General features: G+C 37.0%; 1 protein-coding gene across 4 annotated transcripts in view; it reads right to left on the bottom strand.

Moving 5' to 3' along the window:
• Positions 1–20,479, bottom strand: part of LOC107093457 (glutamate receptor 3) — a 154,318-nt gene that overhangs the window by 9,825 nt on the left and 124,014 nt on the right. For all 4 annotated transcript variants that reach the window (XR_001481618.1, XM_015388510.1, XM_015388511.1 and 1 more), the window contains exons 9-12: positions 18,866–18,970; positions 13,269–13,475; positions 10,872–11,245; positions 9,701–9,899 (exon numbers count right to left, since the gene is read on the bottom strand). Coding sequence is in view for 3 of the 4 variants with exons in the window: in XM_015388510.1 (XP_015243996.1) it covers positions 9,701–9,899; positions 10,872–11,245; positions 13,269–13,475; positions 18,866–18,970 (885 nt within the window). In the remaining variant the exon portion in view is untranslated. The remainder of the gene's footprint in view (positions 1–9,700; positions 9,900–10,871; positions 11,246–13,268; positions 13,476–18,865; positions 18,971–20,479) is intronic.

The raw sequence follows: 20,479 nt of genomic DNA, 5'->3' as shown, positions 1-20,479 counted from the left end.
TTATCAGATTATGAGCCTTCAGATGGGATTTCACAATTACCAACAGGGGAGAAATAATCAAAAATACATTTAAAGTGTCTTTGATATTTTGTGCATTATGCTGGAATGTAAAATTTATCATGGATTAAGTTTATAAACATGCTTTTAAAAGTAAAACCACTTTATTATTGTTCTATTGCTCTCATTAGGTATAGTAGAAAGTGGGTAAAACACATTGCTCTTTCTACTTTGAAGTTGACCAGAATAATAACAACACATCATCAGCTGCATTACTCCTCCAGTCAAAATATGGTGAATATGATAGAGGGATCTCTGCCTTGAATTAGAAAGAGTCCCCTGAACAGGAGCATATCCATCTCTAATGCATTCCCATTAATAAACAAAAGCATTAACCTTGACCAAATGAAAGTGCTTTTCTGGCTTTGTGTAATCATATAGTTTGTTTGCAGGCATCTGTCACAGCAAATCAGGGCATGGGTGAGGCTAAGATGAGACAGCCCCATTATACAATTATAGAAATCTGTTTTTTTTCCCCCTTCTGAAATGAACAAAAACCCAATGCTTGGGTTATATCCTTTCGGCTCTAATGCAAACACAGCAAATGAGGGGAACAGCACTTAGTGACATCTGCTGTTTTTTTTACTTCCAACAATCATAATTTGGTGTGTGAGACAGCATGAAAATAAGACTTGCTTGGAGGGCATTTCCCCAAAGACACAGGGCTCATCTTCTCGCCGGTGAGAAATCTCCTCGTGTATTGAGAAAGGAATAGATCTCACCGTTGATCAGTAACAACGGAATGTGCTGCCGCCGTGCCTTATGAAGTCAATTTATCAATATCAGAGAGGTTTGCAAATTGTGACCGAAGCCCAAATATGCCCAATTCACTGGAACTAAAAGTCTCAGCCGAGATGCTGCTTCCAGCAGGGAACAGGGAGAGAAAGCGGGATTTGAGGAGCGAGCGCAGCAGGGAAAGAGAACTATTTGATTGTTGACTGCTGGCACATTAATGTGCACACTGACAGCCTCACAAAGGCATTCATATTTACAGCTGACTAATACGAACAAACATCACTCATCTCTTTTTAAACGTTATCATTCATGTTCTTTGGTGGGCATGTAATATTCAATTAGAGAGCAATTACCAACGTCCATAAGCAATCAAGAGACAATTTAAGGAGCTATTAAATGAGGTTATAAACACAGCTTTATATGTGTGGCCATGCTATAGATTACATAATGACCCTGTTAATGTATATGGATGGATTTTACATTTTAATGGCATGTAGAAGTGAAGGATTTTCATATTTGTCTTAAAAAACAGACGTAACTCCAGGCTTTCTCATTTGCATGCATATTATTCTCAGTGTCTTTAAAAGTCATTCTGAAGCAATCACCATGTTGCTGGCTTTATACCAGAGTACCTAAATAGCCAGTCCTCCCACCTCAGTGACACGGTTACATCATCTGTGTAGGTGTTCAACCTGCAAATCATCCAGAAACAATGAGCTTCCTGCCGTCTAGTAATGTAATGTTTTTCAAAGTCTCTGACCTGAGACGAGAAAGCAGACAGGAATTGCCTCAGGGGAAGCAGGGTTATGTTGAAAGCAGTGGTCCATAATAGCTTTGTTTTACAAATATCTAATACTGTAGACTTTTATTGACTGTACAATTCCTAAACATAAGATAAAATGGGTGGACTGAAGTGCAATTAAAACACATTAGAGCTCACTTTCATTGCTATAGAGACTGTCTGAGGGATAATTAAGGATATTTTAATTAAATCAATATGACTTTCTTTTTGTTTTTACATCACCTTTACATTTGATGCCCAGCTACTTTTCTGGATTTAATAATAAATTTAATAAGCTTAAATTTTTTTAAATAAATTTGTGTCTATATTCCCTTTTTCTTTTGACACCTCCAGCCACCTCTCATATTGGCTGGATATCACACTAATGAATTATATTCAAAACAGTTTGGTTTTTCCATATGAACTATTGCATTGCTGCTTCATGGTGCTTTTCTTTAGTGCGTTTGCTTCTAAATGTTAGGTTTTAGCTCACAGAAACTTAACAGAACCGCCCTAAAGGCTGTAATATCACCCATAAGAGTAGGAGTTATGAGAACAGATTTTCAAAATAAACTTTCATAAGATTCCCCTGGCTTTTAGTTTAACCTTTGTTGAGTTTTGTTTTACATTTTTGTAGTATTAAGGTGTGTTAACTGCTGGGTGCTGTTTGTGTTTTTTTATTTTCTTTGCTACCGGATCAAACATGTTTAACATGTCCTTCAGTCTGTTCACATCACATCTGGCCTGCCTGGCTCTGCTTATGGCTTCTAAGGGACCAGATTCATTTACAAAATAGTTTATGATGTTATCCTCTTATATTACAAATGTATAATATATATATATATATATATATATATATATATATATATATATATATATATATATATATATATATATATATATATATATATATTCTCATAATTACTATAAAACTATCAAAAACTCTTCTCTTTCGTCTAGCCCTAATACTCTGTCATATTAATAGAATAGAATGGACATCTCACCCTCAGCATACTTATTACCCTAACTAGCTTATACTTGAATTTTAATAGAGACAGAGCCAGAACAATCTAAAATATATGTAGAAAATTGAAGAAAGCGACCATGATATTGTGCACATATGTCACTGTTTATCTATTTTTGTTTGTTTATTTGTTTATTTTATCCTTGGTGCCTTTATGTTGGTATATTGATATATTTCTAATAATGATACACGGACTAGAGGCACTTTTTTATTTTGTTGTACTTGTAACAAAGAGTAAAATTATATATTATTCAATTCTATAGTATTCTATTCTACTGTATTCTATTCTTTTCTGTTCAACATTCACTCTATTTTCTTTAAAAAAATTGAGTGTAAGAAACTAAAAAAATCTTTTTCTGTCATGCTGAGGGTAAGCAGAGCAGAAAATCTTAGCTTCTGGGAATCCCATTTAGTGTGGACAGGGTCTAAACTGAACCATCGGGTCATGTTTCAGGACTTTTTGCTCACTTTTACAGCTGTCTAATGATGCAGAGATTTGTAATATAAAATGAGTCAGATGAGCTTGACACATTTAGCTTTACTTTTCCTTTGCATCCTGCCTGGTTATGGTTTGTGCATCTCTGTAACAACCCCCACCAAAAAAATCCCTGTAGGCTATACAACGTGTTAATCATAGCTACGTTTCACAGAGAGTATTGTTATTGGCTCGTATGAGAAATGCAGACTTCTGCTTTGTTTGGCAGATTACGTCTGTTTGCATGATTACTGGGCATACCCCACAAAGATGAAGAGAATGAGCCAGGACGTTGTGGTTAGAAGAAAACTATGGAATTTCTGGTGATTAGAATTGCAAAGGTTGTATACATTACATTTGTAGGGAACATTGTATGACGCAGGGGCCCTGTAGAAAATATATTTTTTGGCAAAGTCTTGATAAGTTAGCAAAGTTAATTAAAATGGCTAATGGCCAACTAGTGTCATGGGAGACACAAAAAGTAATTGCTTTTTTTGTGAACCTTCAATGCAAAGGGCAAAAATAAAATAGAAAAACAATCCGTTGCAGGTTCCCTATTTTATTGCACAAAGCTAATCAGCTGTGGCTCAACATTTGTCATCTTATAAATAAAGATATAAATGCTGGAAAATTGATCTGCAGTCAGATAGATATGGAGAATGTTGTTTGTTATTGTTACTTTGAGGATACAGTAGTATTTTCTAGTGATTGTAATACACCTATAAAAGGTTTGAATAAAGATGGTGAGGCAATTCAGAATCATTACCTTGGAAGGAATACTAAAGACCCACATTTCTGACCTGCCCTATACAAACACTGACAATGACACGCCTTTGATAAGTTAACTAAAAACTGGAAGAAAAGTCAATAACAGGAAATAAAACTAAGATCCAGAACCGATAAAAGAAATTCCTCAGAATCAACAGAAAAATAAAAGGAACCAAGTTTTTTTTTTATTTTTTATTTACATACTTTTCTTACAGTCAACTATTTTGGGTTGAAAGGGTTTGGATTTAATTTGTTAATTCTAGAAAACTATAGAAGGACATGAGGAGGGAATTATAGGGGAGGGGGGTCTAGAAGGAGGGAAGGGAGCAAGTAAAGAAGGAAGGAATTAAATAAATGAAAAAAATAAATTACACACACACACACACACACATATATATATATATATATATATATATATATATATATATATATATATATATATATATATATAAGCCATAGTTGTCTTGTTTAATTTGAACAAGATAGTGAAATCAAATTTCAAGCTCGTCCATACTTTTCCATTCTGTAAAGGGCATTTACATACAACATATGGGCATTATAGGAAGCTATAATTCACATCCAAGAATAGTATCAATATAACAATATATACTGTTCATTGAAATGCTTTATTTGACCCCCTTTCCAAATATATTGGTTTTGCACAAGCAGACATTATGTGGCACACCACCCCTGGCTTCCATCTCCGGTATGAATAACTATTGTTATGTAAAAAAAAAAAACACTTCCTAATGTGAACATAACAGCAATTTAAAGCAACTTCTAATAGAGAAAAATCCTCTTTAGTTCAGGCAATGTTTGTAGAAGCTGTAAACTTAAGTGTCTGGGACCAAATATTTAAAATTAACACAGACTGTAAAACAATTATCCTTTACAAGCAACATAAAAACTGCTTAGCACTTACAAAAAGAATCTGACTTTAGACGATTTTAACTGTGTTAAATCACTATGCATGTTCATAAGTCTTACTAATGCATGCATTTAATTGCTTTTCTTATGAGGGTGTAATTGTTACTTTTGCTGTAATTCAAATATAATTTAATTTAAGACATTTAGCATCCTCTATGTTTTTAATTACAGCCCCACATATTGCTTGTTACAGGATTTTTTCTGTAAAAAATCTGCTATGAAACACATAGCTTAACTATGAAACAAGTTGCAAAACAATAAGCCTAGTTATTGCTAAAACAGCAGTTATACAATAAAATATCTAATTGTATTATGATTTTTTTCCTTCTTTTTAATTCCGCTCTTTAAAAGCACAGTATCTTCTTGCAATGGAAGAAAAGTCTCAGCCAATTCTAAGGCCTATCTCTGCTAAGTTCTGATTGTTTAGTATACCTCTAAAAGCTTTATTGACAGGGAGAGGGGCCGTATGATATTGTATTTTAATGGATTGTTGTATAAGTTAGTGAAAAGAGATTTTCTTTCTTTTCTTTATAATCTCAAAACATGTCATTAAAACCTCTCCAAAAAGACAAGTGATTAAACTCCTAAGTCAAATAAATTGACCTCTCCATTCCAAGTAACCACTTAATCTGTATCGATTTTGAGTTACGCAGCATTTCCAGCCCTCTGCCCACTAGCCTACGAACTGCAGCGTCTTTATTATTCTCCCTCTGGCAATGCAGGACTGCTTTCATTACAGCCTCCCCCATGTATGCTCTACTGCTTGTGCATTTAAAGGCCAATGGTGAGCACTTCTGCAACATTTCATTCAAAAGAACTTCCCTTCCATTTTGTCCGTCGAACATTGCTGCTTCCCTTCAGAATCCTGTATGCCAGGACTACCTGTATCTCAAGGAGGCAGAGATGAAAGTTGAGGCTGGGGGGGTGTATATTGTTACTGAAGTACCACATGCTTCACCCTGAATACCAATTACTCGTCTTTGATGCTGGGTGCCGGACTCCAACGGTTTCCCTCCGCCTGCTGCCGCTCTTCTTTACTTTAGAGAATCCTCAGAGGACTGTACTTTTCCTCTGAGGTTACGCCTATCTCGAAGCATGCACATTTGTCAGGTTTTTCTGTCATGCAAACAGACTCTGATCTTTGTAGGAACCTCCCTTTTACTTAACGCTATTCAAAAAACACAAAGTGACAAGAGCTCTGGGAGTTGTGCTGTATACGACTACCTAAGGTTTTCTTACACAGAATCGCCTTTCTATCTCTTCTCCATGAAACCCTCCTCTAATACTAGTCTGCAAAGGACAAAGAGCTGCTTATTAACCATTGTACCAGACCATCCTGAAACAACTGTGTGTGCCACAATAGCTGAGACGTGAAATTGATTTTTCTGCTCTGCGGAATGTATTGGTGCCTGCACCCTAGCTATCTCCACCATTCTAAGATCACTAAGATGCATGATGGTTTGCCATTGACGCTTTGGGTAATGGCCAACAATTTTTTTTTCGTCTTGGAGGTATCAAAATCCTTATTTCTCCATGCAGTTATAACTCTCCTGCCTTTATGCCTAAAGAGGAGTATGGAGGGACATTTGGGTTTGCTTTCAGTGATCCATTCCATTTATTTTAGGTAATCAACCATGTCAAACAATTTTAATCATCAACGTTATTAGATCAATTTTTTTCCCTGTACAATGAATACATGTTTAAATAAGTCTTAAATAATCAATCTTTTTGTTGAAGTGACCTAAGGCAGTATTTATAAAAACCCAGACCTTAACTTACGCTCTATTTTCTAAGTTTATAAGAATGTCTAGGAGAAACAAAACAAAAGAACCACCCATAATTTATTATTTTTTGCTTCTCTAGCAGCTGCCTGTTGCTTTCAGCCATTTTAAACTTACACTCAGGCCTAGGTAGCGAGAGAATAGCAGAGATGCAATTAAAAGACATGACTTAAGAAGAAATATATATATTTTTTGTTGATATTTTATTTGATTTTAAAACTCCATAGGAATTTTAACTGGAATTGGTGTTTGGTTAAGATGAGATTAGCTTTTTGCACCAAAAAATCACAATTGGTTTTGATGTGAAACAACTGATGAATATATGCAAAATTACTTTATGTTGTCTTTGAAGTATTGTCAGGAATCTGTGATACTTTGGGCTTTTAGCTAACTTCTAAAATGGTAAAGAAACTTCTTTGAACTTTTGGCATTGTGAGTTGTTTTAAAAAAAAAAGAATTTTGAGTCTACCAGTAAAGTAAAACTAAGTTTTTTGATTGGTCTTTTAACAGGTTAAATAGTCCATAAACTCAAGAGTCCATAAATTCTTCTGCTTCCTGACTGTATAAAAGTTAAATGATGGTTGAAGTTTAGGGGGAGTTTAACTAAAACTGCATACTTTGGTCTCATGAGGCAAAGATTGAGCTCTTTCAAAAAACCTCCAACTCAGTTTGAGAAGGAGCAAAAGATAAACATGGGGAGAGGCACATCATGCCTAACAGTGGGTTAGGTATAGAAGAGGTTTTGTAAAGCTGAGGGTATTGATTACCTAGTTTGATTGCAAAACAGACATCATAAAATCTGCTCAAAGAAACAAGATAAAAAACTAAATTCATTGGACCAATTCAACATAGAAAACAACTTGAGCATACATTCTTTGATCATTTTTGGATTTGAACTGAACAGAAGACTGCATATGGGGGCACTTAGGAAGAGGTCAACAATAGCCCTTTTTTTTTGCACTGATGTAAAATTTAACATTGCAGAGAATCTATGTACAGTTATTTTTTCCAAGAAGGGGTTCAGAAAATATCAACCATCAAATATCAATATCAGCAACAGGAGTTCCAAACATTCTGTCAATGAGAACTTATGAACCTCTTCATTATTTTCAGATAACTGAAACCATTATTTGCTAACTTTAAGCAAAGAAATGAAGTGCATTGTATCTGCAGTGTTTACACAAAGCAGGCATTTCGAGTTAAACCAGACATGCTAAAGAGTGGCCAGGAAATGTTTTCAAGCAAGCATGGTAGTCTGGGGAAAATGCCAAGAGCTCTAAGAAAGCCAGTGGCAAATGCCTTGAGTGTTTAAGGCTTATACAGGGCACATCAATGAGCTCCCAGGCCAGCTGCTCTAGTGTCACTGGGCATCAGAATTTAGGCTTAAAGGTGAATCTGTTGTAAAACTCAGTGTTTGATATAACATTTAAAGCTTTCAGGAAGATACAAACTTCACAGAGCATTATGGTTCTTGTCAGGTAGAAAAATGAGTGAAATAATTTACCCAAAAACAACAGCATTAATTAACCTAGGTTTCGTAATTATATGCAGCTAAAAAAAACAACGAAATCCTTTCCATGACAAAAGTTGTTCTACTTGTGAGAGAACCTTGGAAAATAAACCAGGAGAAAGGATAAAAAATTAAAGGCTGATGGTGTTAGGCGTGATGACATTACCCTGGTTTGAAAAGTTGGATTGACTTAAAATCTCTAGCTGGCTGATGCCATATGGGTCTAATTAGCAATGAATGTATTTTCTGGAGAAAAAGACCTGAAATGGAACCTGAACTCCTATTAATCAGTGAGTTTTCTTCTTTGTCAGTCCTCTGCAGCTTTAATTAAGAAGTCCCCTGGAACAGAGCTTCACACATGTCATTTCCTGTTTGAAGACTTGGGGATGTATAACTAGGACACTCGTAAGACAGAATACATAAGAATGGAAATCCCCATACACATTTCCCATTGCTCTGTGACACAGCAAACCTTTCAGGTCGTCTCCATTTTCAACTGCCACTATCATGGACTTTACAGGCTTACACCTGCACTGCACGTTTGATTAAAAGCATAACAGTGACAGCGTTTTGTGAGCTGTTCCATGAAAAATAAATTTACTGTCACTCCTTATCTTTTCCTAAATAAAAAGCATTATCTGCACTGCATTCAATTTCATATGCCTTATTCACAAGGGGTTGCAGTCCTTAATCCAAAAATAAAAATAAAAAAATGCTTTGTAGACTGTACCTCGTCGTTCTTTGATTTGAGTCTGGATTTTTTGGTAGTGAATCAAAATTCAACTCCAACACGGAGTCTCTCTGCCAACAGACTGCAGCTGTTTAACATATGTATTGTTTCTCTCCTGCTGATGAGTAACGAGAGAGCATAAGATAAAAGACTGTCATATTGCCTTTTTTGTCATCACAGTCAGAGCAATGTTTCATGAATTGGTTGTCAGGGGTGCCATTGTGAACACACCATGAGCTAAAACATCTATGGATGCCAGAGCAGATTGTCCAGACAGCATACAGCTTTGGTTAACTCTTGTACTGTGAGCATGTGAATAGTTCTTAGAGAGTCATGCCTCAGATTGTAGTTAATTTATAACTTAATTGCTGAGCTAGTTTCCCACCACCGGCGGACATATCGCTGATTCCTTCTGAAATGTCTTTCCAATTGCTTCGTTTGACCTGCGGGGGCTCTTCTTCATCATAGCCAATTTGCCAGCCAGGGCTACCTTGCTAATTATAACTCATGAACTGACCCTTCTGAATTTGAGTCTTATGTGGGTGCTTTGATTAGCCTGCTGTTTTATCACCTCTGTGTCTTCCTTGTTGTTATCATGCTTTCTGCTGACAGCCTCAAGAGGCCTCAAGGTTGCGCACTACAGTGCATGCTGCATAAATTTGACACTTATGTCGAAAGAGTACAAGAACTGCCTATTCGTCAGGATGCCTTCTAAGGGGCAATTTTTCAAAGGTCAAGGGTTCTTAAATGAAGCATAAAAAGGAATAGCTTCAAGCAGTTGTTGATTAAATATATAGGAAAGGTTTATGATTCAATGTTTTGGGTTCAATGTGACTTGCCATATCATCTGGCAGCTGCAAGTCAACTGGTACATTGCACAAAAAAAAAAAAATGTTTTCTGACTCTACTCACCCTAAAGAACTCTTTCGTTGAGCCTGAGTCCAGAGTGCCATATGCTATCTCTGTCTGCTTTGCTAGATCCTCAGCACTCTCTATAGGCGACACCATTCTCTCCACGGTCAAGAAGGCGGCCAGGTTGGCAGTGTAGGAGGAGATAATGATAAGGGTGAAAAACCACCAAACACCACCAACGATACGCCCTGAAAGAGACCTGACAGAGGGATGGTGTATGATGGGGAAACAAAGAATGCAGTTAGTCACATGTTTTGCTTGCAAAGCTGCTAGCATATACCAGTTGTGTACAGTGTACAGATGGTCACAAGTCTTTAGAATTTCCTGGTTCATACTTAAAATGAGCAGAAAATCAATCAGTGGGCTAGAAGAAAATAGTAAAAGATATCGGATTTTTTTAATCTTTTTTAATCAGTACCTATTTGGCTGTAAATTTGTTTTCGAGTGTTACACATAAAATGCATCGGAAGTCTCCCATTCTAAAAAGGTGTAACAGTTGGTGTAAAGGTTATCAATATCCTCTTATTATCAAGTGTAAGCACTACGTTTGGCTAAATTTCACTGATCTATCCTGTCCTGCAACACTTCAAAAAGACTCGTCCAATCTGTGTTTATTTATAAAATGACACACTGCTTACTGTAGCTGTGTTTCCATTTTGTTTGTGCCTTAAATCCACCATACAGCTGATGGCACAGATTGTCTTAAGTTTTACATTGCACCATTGAATAGTGCAAATACTTACATAAGATGACCAGAACAGAGCTGTTATTAACTTGGTGTTCAGCTTAGAGGCATGTCAGTAGCTGGCTGACAACTCACATGCCACACACATAAAATAACAAAAAGCCAGTCTTTTAGAAAGAGGCTAATGAATGTTCTTTTTGGATAAAATTCTGAAGAATGTTAGGACAAGTCATGTGAGGTTTTCAAAATTAGGATCATTATACCGCTTGTCCAGCATGCTGATGCTTTAATGCTAAAGATCCCTTTCCCTGCAATAAGCACTAGTTTTTACCTAAAGAGTAACTACCTCAATATGATTCAATCTCATAACAAACCTGGACACCAGTGTGCATGGAATACAGAATTCAGAAAAAAAAATTTAAAACATTCATTTCTACTTTATTTCTTGTCACCATTCAATCCAGGTGTCTGCTGGAGCTGACCCACCTTGGAGATATGTCACAGCCCTGCTGCATGAAGGCACCCAGTGAGAACCAGAGTGAGTTGAAGATGCCAAAGTCATTGGGAGGATCGGGGGGAGTCTGGGGGTCTTTGGTCTCATCCTGTTCCTCGAGGTTCCACTCATATGGGCTGAACCGACTGACCAGGAACAGGACCACGCTCACGCCAATGTAGGCAAACACTATACACATCCAGATCTCATAGGCCAGTGGGTCCAGGAAGGAGAACACGCCAGGCTTGGACTTTTGTGGCTTCTTTATCATAATGGAGATGCCCAAGCTCATAAAGGGCTTGGAAAAGTCTATCACCTCCTCTCGAACCAGAGTAATGGTGAGAGGCGCAACGGCTATATCTGCCCTCTGGAAATAGGGACATGCACAGCAAGCATTAGTCATGAAACATGTTAGGGATATAGGTCATTGTATGTGTGAATAGCTGCAGCTGTTTCAATCTCAGTTTATGTATTATTGTAAAGAAAGAAAAAATCCTCTCTCAGGAAAGCTGTGAAAAAAAGAAAGATGAATAACAGGAAAGCAGAAAAGTTGCTGAAAACGTAGGTAATACATCTAAGATGAGAACAGAGTGAAGCAAAATTTCACATAGAAATGTTGCTCCATTTAGAAGAAGAAAAGAGAAAAACTCAAAGAGAGGCAGCTTGGAAGGGATCCATTGAGACAGAAGGGTATTTGAGTCATGTTTGACTAAATGAGGCAGAAAGTGGAAGAAATTTAAAGATACATAGAAACTAAAGATTAAACCGGATTTTTGCACCAAAGTAGGAAAGAAAAGTGCATGTCTTTCAAATATTTCCAGCGTCTGAATATAAAGTTATTGCTGCATATATAAATTTAAGAGGTCTGGCTGTGTCCTTCACTTGGTTTCCCAGACATAGCTTATTCTGGCTCCGTATTTTTTCCTCCAAGCTGTTTCTCTTTATCTCCTTCTCCCTTTGCTCTGCTTCTTCAATCACATTATGCTATCAAAACAAATCCAATGAAGGTGGTTTTGCTGCCCTTTTTTCAGAAATCACAACGGCTTTCTCTGTAAAAGCAGAAGAAAATAATTAATCACGTTAGACAATTTTACTGCATTCTGTGCGTGTGCGATTAATTAAATAATGCTCCTCTTCAAAGGAGCTAGTGTGGGAAAAGACAAAAGCGTCCATTGTTGCATTGTGCTGCGTTTGTCTTTTCAAGTCGAAAACGAGAAAACATCGAATCGAAGGAGAAATAGAGTGTTTGTTTTTTATGAGGTCGGAGCAAGAAGTGGCAAAAATAGAGCCAATAAATAAGAATGTTTTCTTTAGTCTGTCAACGCAACACTGAAACGTGGGCTATAACATTTTAATTCCCGCGCTTTGCTCAATCAATGGCGAGGCAAACAAAACAATAAAGAGGAGCCTCGGGCCTAACCTTTTAAAAGACAACTGAAATCAAATTAATTTACTGGTCAAAAGGTTACGATGTACAAAACTATTAGATCCAGCCCACCTGCTGTAAAGGCACAGGGCTGGAAAGAGTTGACAGCAATGTGGTTGGAATCATTTTCCCACCACTTTCATCTGCAGGGAGTAGACTTTTCCTATTTGAAAGATAATTTGGCACATGAAACTGAGCAATCTGTCTGGCTGATAGTAGGAATATTGAACAAGTGAAGAGGTCTAACTCTCATGCATTTTGTATTTGGCCCCTGCTCAACTATTAAGGCCTCAGAGAATAGTCACTAGGAGGGAGTGGGATAATTTTGGAAATTCTCAAGGTGTTGCAAGTGCTACATGCTTGCTCTCCTCAGATGTATAACACGCTGTGACCCCCGACTTAATGCGAGAGGTTGTGAAGCGCAGCACATATGGATCTTGTTGTTTCAAACCGCAAACCATCATTTAGCTGTTGATTCTGAAGCAGATTACTCAGCTGTGAATGTGGCATAATTCATCAAACGCGTGAAACATTGAACATAATTACACAGTCACTTCAAAGACATACAATCTTTCATTCATCAAAGTGATTACAGTGTGTTTGCCATATGGACTCATTGTTTTCATGTACCTACCTCTGTTTCAACTGCAAGAAAAAGAGAGGAAGAGAGACAGTTTCTAGACTAAGCAAGAAGGATTAAATGCAATGAACAGCACTGAGAAATGATTTCATTTTCTCCGTCTCAAGATGATCACCAACTCCCAAATGCTTCAGGCTGCATTTGACAAATTCACTCACAGCTGAGCTTCATGGGACATCATGGGACTTTGAACTGGGGCAAGAGCTGATGAGTTCATAGTGGGTTTGGTGATCACCTTAAGACAGAAAAATGAGATCTCCTCTCATGTTGAAGTTCCTTGCAAACTGTCATGTAATCAGCAGAATAGAGACTCCCAGTACTCACCCCATAGACCAGTTCACCCACCATCCCGTTCCACGTCTTGGTCTCAGGGTCTCGGGCTCCGTACTTGCCATCCATTACTATTGACAGTTTGTACTTAATTCCAACATGTTTGGCAATCTCAGATGCTAAATCGACGCAGTAGCCTTCATATCTCTCATTCCCCTCCAGATGCATATAATTTTTCTTGTACATCACATAAGGAGCTTCCTGTTGATTCAAACATATGCTGGTTTATTCACTCCTATGCCCTTGTTCATGTTTAAAAATACAGAAATATGCAAATATGCTTTCAAATGCATGCACAGACACAAAACAGACCCCCCTTACACACCAACACATACACACACAGACACTCAGAATTTGTATGATGTTAGAGCTCTTCAATTTAGAGATTTCTTTATGCCTGAACTCCTAACCTCCAAACCTATAATCCATGAGTAATTCTTAATCCAGCCTCTTTATAAAACTACCTCTGCATTTCAAGGGTAAGACGCCTCTCATAATCAGGCTGTTAATTACTCGCACTTTCATGGTAACTGGCCACTTTATTAGGTTTTTTTTGTTCAACTGCTTGTTAAAACAAACAGAAACTCAGCCAATCATTTCAATAGATTGATTATACATGTGGTATTTATGATTAACATGGTTAGGGTATTTTGTGGATGGTCCAAGATAATGGAAAGCCAACAGAAAGCCAAGTGGATATTTGTTACAACTATCTTTAATGTGGGAGATTAATGAAGGCAGCATTAGAACCAAAAGGAGACTGCAGTTCAAAATCAGTTAGAAAAAGATTTAAAATATGTTGCCAGGTTAGTTTCATTTGAATAACAGGAGCAAATTTTAAAGACTTTAAATTTGCCTTAACATCAAAGAAAGTTTCCATTCAGGTCTTGTCTTATTTGTAAGATGGATTCTTTTCAATTTAGTTCAGATAATAATGCCAATTCCCAACACATGCCATCTCAAGGCACTTTACAAAGACAATTGTTCTAGATCATACAGTCAGATTGATTCAAAGTTTTCTATCTAAGGAAAACCAGCTAATTGCATCGACTCATTGACTCTACAGCAATCCCTCGTGTCAAATGGATATTTTACTTTTTTTATTTGGGGCTCTTTCTATCAGTTAAACATGCCTGAAAGCACAGCCTACTCAACTATTGTGACTGACTTTTTTCATCACTTTATGACTAGTGAACATAGTGAATCAATGTTCATTAATTGGCCCAACAATATACCAAATCTATACTTCCAGTTTGGGGCTGAGGGTTTTAAATGTTATACACTTGGAGTTACCTCTCCAAGCTTTTTTTTTTGTTTGTTTTTTTCAAGTAGCAGTTAAGAAACAAGTGGGGATATAAATATTTAGGACTCTTTCTCTTCGGGTCTTTTAAGACTCGCAATTATTTTTTTCAATCATTGCATTTAATTTTCGTCTTTCTGTTGTCTTGGTTGTTGTATAACAGGCCCTGACTTTATGAGAGGTTTAAAAGTAGACAGTGCTTTTAAACCTTTACTTGAAGGTTTTATTTAATCTATAAGAAATTGCCCTCTGTCCTTGAAATGTTTTCCTTTTAATGTAATCACAAATGAGAAATGCACACCAAGCACAAGCACTCACACAGTCCATTTTTCAATAGGTGCTACAACCATGTCCATGCAGTGTTGCATAAACAAATAATGGCCCGCTAATGCACAGTTGTGAAGTGATAAAAGCAGAATGATCAGACGCTCTGACTGCTCTTATCAAGCCTCAACAGCAAGCAGACACCAAGCCAAACCAATATGTTTAAATTTTTATATTGACCTGTAAATCCAAATAACAGGTTTTTATGTGAAAGAAAAGGTATTTGTAAATTGTATTAGCCACAATATTCTTATAATTGGGTTGAGTCAGTGGTAGGCAAGGCATGGGTCAGCTTAGTGGAGAGTGGGGATGAAAATGGGGGTGGGGAATGGGTTTCACAAGTAAATGTCAGAGACAGGAGAGGGATCAGAGTGTACTTCTGGTATCTTAGCAATAATAATAATAATAATAATAATAATAATAATAACAATAATAATACTACTACTATTACTACTACTACTTATAATAATAATAATAATAATAATCATAATAATAATTCTTGTGCCTTAACTATAAAAATGTTGGACCCTGCTGTTCGGGGAAACTCAAGCTTTGGTTACCCTCCCCAAGCCCAAAACAGTATCACAGGACACTGCTACAGAGGTGTGCCTTTGTCCCCCAATGTGCCTTGACGACATATCAAAAGTCTCAGGCTTTTCTCTTCCTCTTTTCCGTGAGGCTCTGGGAGGTCCACACTGGAGATGAAGCCATCATAGATCATTGCTCATGGCCAGTTCTTCCGACTGACCAAGGCTAAGGTGATCTAGTGGTTGAAATTGAAAACCAACATCCTGCAAAACAGACTGTGTGCATCATTCATTTTTAGGAACTTTGAGATACTTGAAGATATGAGGAGGAAAGCTTACATGATGTGTACCTGGCTGGAAAAAAAGAACTCCCCTACTGTAGGCCTGCCAAGCTCAGCTCTGCTAAGGTCTGGCACAAGTCAGGAAGACATTCTAGTTAAATTATTTTGTTTCTTAGATGTTTTTTTTTTTGGATTATTTCAGGTGTTTACTGTTGAGTAAAGACAAAGCTCACAAGATGGATCGCATGGTATGCTATGTTAACATGTCTGAGCTTTTGTTTATAAAGCTAGAACATAGGGCTGGGCGATATAGAAAAAAAGCTTATCGATAAAAAAAAATGCATATTGATCGATATCGATAATTATTGAAAAGATTTGAAACCATATTTTATGTGCAGCTCTGCCTGGACTTTTTATGATATTGCTAAATGATTTAATTCTAATAAAGAACACAAACACAGACTTCCAATTAAATATTTATTTAACCAACTTTTTTAACCATAACAGAATTGTTTTAAAGAAAAATAACTTAAGAGACATGAGTTACGTTATTAAATAGTGACAAAGAATAAGCTAAAGTGACCAGAAAAGTGACCAAAATAAATATAACAAGTAAATATATGGACCCGCCCCCCACTGGTTCCCTACACATTTTACAGATGACTGTGGTTTGTTTTTAGTCCGACTTGCCATGACCGAAATACTGCAAAACTGACGAACTACAAAAACCCTTCTTTGGAACAATTTCCTCCGCCTCTCCTTGCTGTAACATCTTCATGTGCTCTGTGTTGTGGTTTGAGAGGGCGGCGCTTTGTGACGGCGTGCCTGAGTCCACAATTGTGATTGGTTGGGAGGAAGTAGTGACTAGCATAAACCTACATTATAGGCTACAATGAGAAGGATGGAAAACTGCATTTCTTTATCGAACTTTTATCGACTCTCTTTTTTTCTATTGCACCACACGTCTATCGATCGATATATATCGTTACTGAATTATCGCCCAGCCCTACTAGAACAATCTTTATTTCACTTAGTGTTTAAACACATATATAATGTTAACGTACATGTGTTTTCTCATATCCTAATTCCATTTTGATTACCAAATTATGATCAAAAGTAATTGGAATCCTCATGTCTGCTAGCTGCTAGTACACTCAAAGAAGGTAAGCAATAAATTAACTTAAGGGTACTGGTTCCTGAATAAGCAAATCATTTAATAAAAAAAAATGTATTCACCTCTTGGATTTGCATTTTGAATTAGTTTGAAAACATTCCAATTGCTCTAAAAAAAATCTAGTTGATCACATTTCAAATTCTTTATGATAAACTTTGGTTCTCAGTCATAATATCCATGCTAAACTGTGATATCATTGCATCACCTCATTGATTATGGTTTTCAACCATGGTTGTCTTTGTACATGGTAGCTTAGTTTAGTTATGTCTCACTATTATAGTCAAGAGTTTTTTAACTTAAATATGTTTGACTTGGAGCAGAATCCTTTTTCTTCATGCACTTATGATTTTTAAGGAAGTTGAGGTGAATTTATTCCATATATGTGCAAATTTACCTGTTTGACCATTATTTAAGCTCTATTTACACTTTAATTTGTTGTTCCAACACACAGCCAGTAAAGCGTGTGCTCACAAACAACAGATATCTGATTAAATATCAAAGTAAATAAATACCACCCCTACTGGGATGGGCAATAAATATATATAAAAGTTGCACACATATTAATGATAGTTATGATACTAATAATAAAAAAACAGAGGTAATTATAATAATGGTTGATATTATTTTTAAATATGAATGTAATTACAATTTTTTTGTAAAAGTTTAGATTATTATTATTATTATTATTATTATACTGTAAATCAAAAAATAAATCAATACATATATGAATAAAAATTATTGATATTAATAACTTTAAACTAAAAAACTGTTTAATTTTAGTAAATAAGCAGGCACATAAATAAATATTAACAAGTTGCTTTTTGCAACTTAAAAAAAAAAAAAAAAAAATCATCATAACAAAAGAAGAGCAGAAGCGTGCACATTGTTTCACTCCATTATTAAAAAAAGATTTGTGCAGCTTGTCCTTTCTCTTACTGAGCACATCGTCATTACGAAACAACAGGGCTGCTCAGGAGAGGCGGCATTGTCATTACAGCCACACACAATTAAAGTGCAAGTGGGAGAGGAATGATTTGTTTGTTCTGTGCTGAATGTATCCCCTCACACCAGATCCACAGAGTATTTCCTTCTCTGTTTTTTCTCTATCCAGAGATGGTGTTTGGTCCCCCCAATTGTTCCCTCTGGCTTCTGAGTGAAGCTCAGTCATCTAACTGTACATACATTTTGTAAGACAACAGAGACAATACTGTTCAGAATGAATTTCCCTTTGTCACTACTAAAGATGTTGTTTTTTTGCAGAATAGTGGATCCTTTTTTAAGATAAGTATAACTCTGATCTTTTAAAAGCAGTTCGGATATTAAGCCCGAAACATTTGGGCAATTTAATATATTTAGACCTAAAAATATTTCAGAAGTGTTCTATTCTTATTTTTGCAACACAGTAAAGTGCTGAGGATTAGTGCATACTTCAGCACAGAACACATGGAAGAGCAATACAAAATAGATTGGAGAAGTAATAACAGGGGAAACCGCCATACCAACCAATCCTTCTCCAATGCTGTTTATTTTGCTTTGCCCAGCTTGTGAAACCACTGTAGCATCATTCTCTCATCATTATGCAGTCAGTCTGTCCCAAGTGTCATTGAACATTTACTTGATGAGGACAGACGGGTCTACTTACGTATGCGTTTTTATGTTTTGTTTTTTTTGTGACTGATGGAGTCAACCTTAATCACTTACACCATTTATTGTGACGTCACTGCTACGACAGGCCACTAAAACATGGAAAACCAAAATGCTTTGACACCCACACGTATACAGTCGAAACACTCCCCCATCGCTCGAAACTGCCACCTTTGCTGGTTTGGGGCCGACTGTTTCAACATGTAGTGAGTGGGTGGAAAGCAACACAAAAAAGATGTGGTTCTACCCGTCCAGGACAGAATGTATCACTTGTTGGAATCAACACCATGACCTCGAGTGGCAGAATATGTGACACACTTAAAACTGCGTGGAAAGTGTACCATAATAGTAGTGACCACAATGGTTCGGTTTTCCACTGAGGAGTCGTTGGAGACCTGCGGATCCATAATATTTACAAATCGTGTGTACTCGTTCCAGTAACCAATCTGCAAAGAGAAAAACAGCAGTTAGTTATACAGTAAGTTTACTACACCAATAAGAAAAGTGAGCATTAACAGTTCCTTGCAAACACATTAATTAGCCCAGCATTATGAACAAAAGCTGTATATAACCTTGACAAAACCAAACATATAGGGAAACATAGTGGAGATAGTATCATAATGAGAATATACCTTCCCTAAGCATGGACAGAAAAACTGTTTGGGTATTATAGGAAGATGTTTGGGTGTACGCATTTGGGAAGTTCTTTTAACCTAGCTGAGTTATAGTTGAAGATGTAAAGCCGCAGTTAATGTAAAGCTAAAGATACAATGCATAGAAGGAAGTCTTCTAGTAAGACTAAAATTAAATTTGAGTCATGTTTTACATGTTTGTGAGGCCCACGCAACTGGATGATATAAGTTTAACTTACATCACGTCTGAATGAACCAATTTACCGCACTGCTCACCTAGGAAATCTGTAACTACAAGGACAGCTGATGAACGATCGAGAGCACCTATTTGTGAGGGTTCACCACAATCAATAGATTGTGAAAAACTCTGAAGCCCCTATCACACCTTGATGATTTGCAAGCGACAGATCTGGCAAAAATGCTGGCATACATTGGATAAGTTATGGGTACGTTTTGTATAAGTTATGAGCACGCTGAAGTACCCTGAAGCACGCTGGTACATGTCGACATACAGCAAGTACGTCCCGACATATGCCAGCGTATGCTCATACGTGGGCCATAAATTACAGGTAAGTTATCTGATCCTTGATATAAGTATGGGTGTGACAAAAGTACAGGCCAGAACCAAAATAGTGAATTTGTTTGGATTCGCCTGTTTTGTGGTGGAAGTTTAGACTTGTGAGATTTGCAGAGAAAGGAGGTGTCAATGGGCTTGGAACTTCTCTGTACATCCATTTCACCCACTGAACTATCGTTATTTATCTATGACAATGTAAACTGAGCTTTGCATTCTATGAACCCTTTAAGCCAAAGACAGGTCATCAGTATATTGCTGGGCAACGCAGAGGCATACAACCAATTACACTCACACTTAACGACAATTTGGAAATATCAATTAACCTCACAGGTATGTTTTTGTGCGGGAGGAAGCCGGTGCACCCGGAGAAAACCCGCGCATGCAAGGGGAGAACTGGCAAACACGTTGCAAAGAAACAGTGCTACAAATTGCTCCACCTTACAGCCCTTGCTTTTGAAAATAAAGGAACAAAAAAAGTTCATAGTGAGATGGTCTCTGCCTCATCGTGGGGCACATGAGGGCACCTGGCTCTCAGTGCAAGTCCAATCCTCTCATATGACTCCCATATCTGGCCATCTATACAGCCCTTCATGTCTTGGAAGCCGTGTCCCCGCTGGTGAATTAAGAGGTCTGAGGAAGTCCAAGTAAAGAGGTGTTCTTCTCTATCTCGTGAATGATGCTGAGTGAGATCTTCAACTCTCCGTGCTCACCACAGTACCTAGACCGCCCTTATCAAGGTGTTTAAT

This window comes from Cyprinodon variegatus, unplaced genomic scaffold (assembly GCF_000732505.1).
Source record: "Cyprinodon variegatus isolate N-32 unplaced genomic scaffold, C_variegatus-1.0 Scaffold425, whole genome shotgun sequence".
Classification (NCBI taxonomy): Eukaryota; Metazoa; Chordata; class Actinopteri; order Cyprinodontiformes; family Cyprinodontidae; genus Cyprinodon; species Cyprinodon variegatus.
The sequence above is the reverse complement of the archived record's forward strand: the minus strand, read 5'-3'. Positions and strand labels throughout refer to the sequence as shown.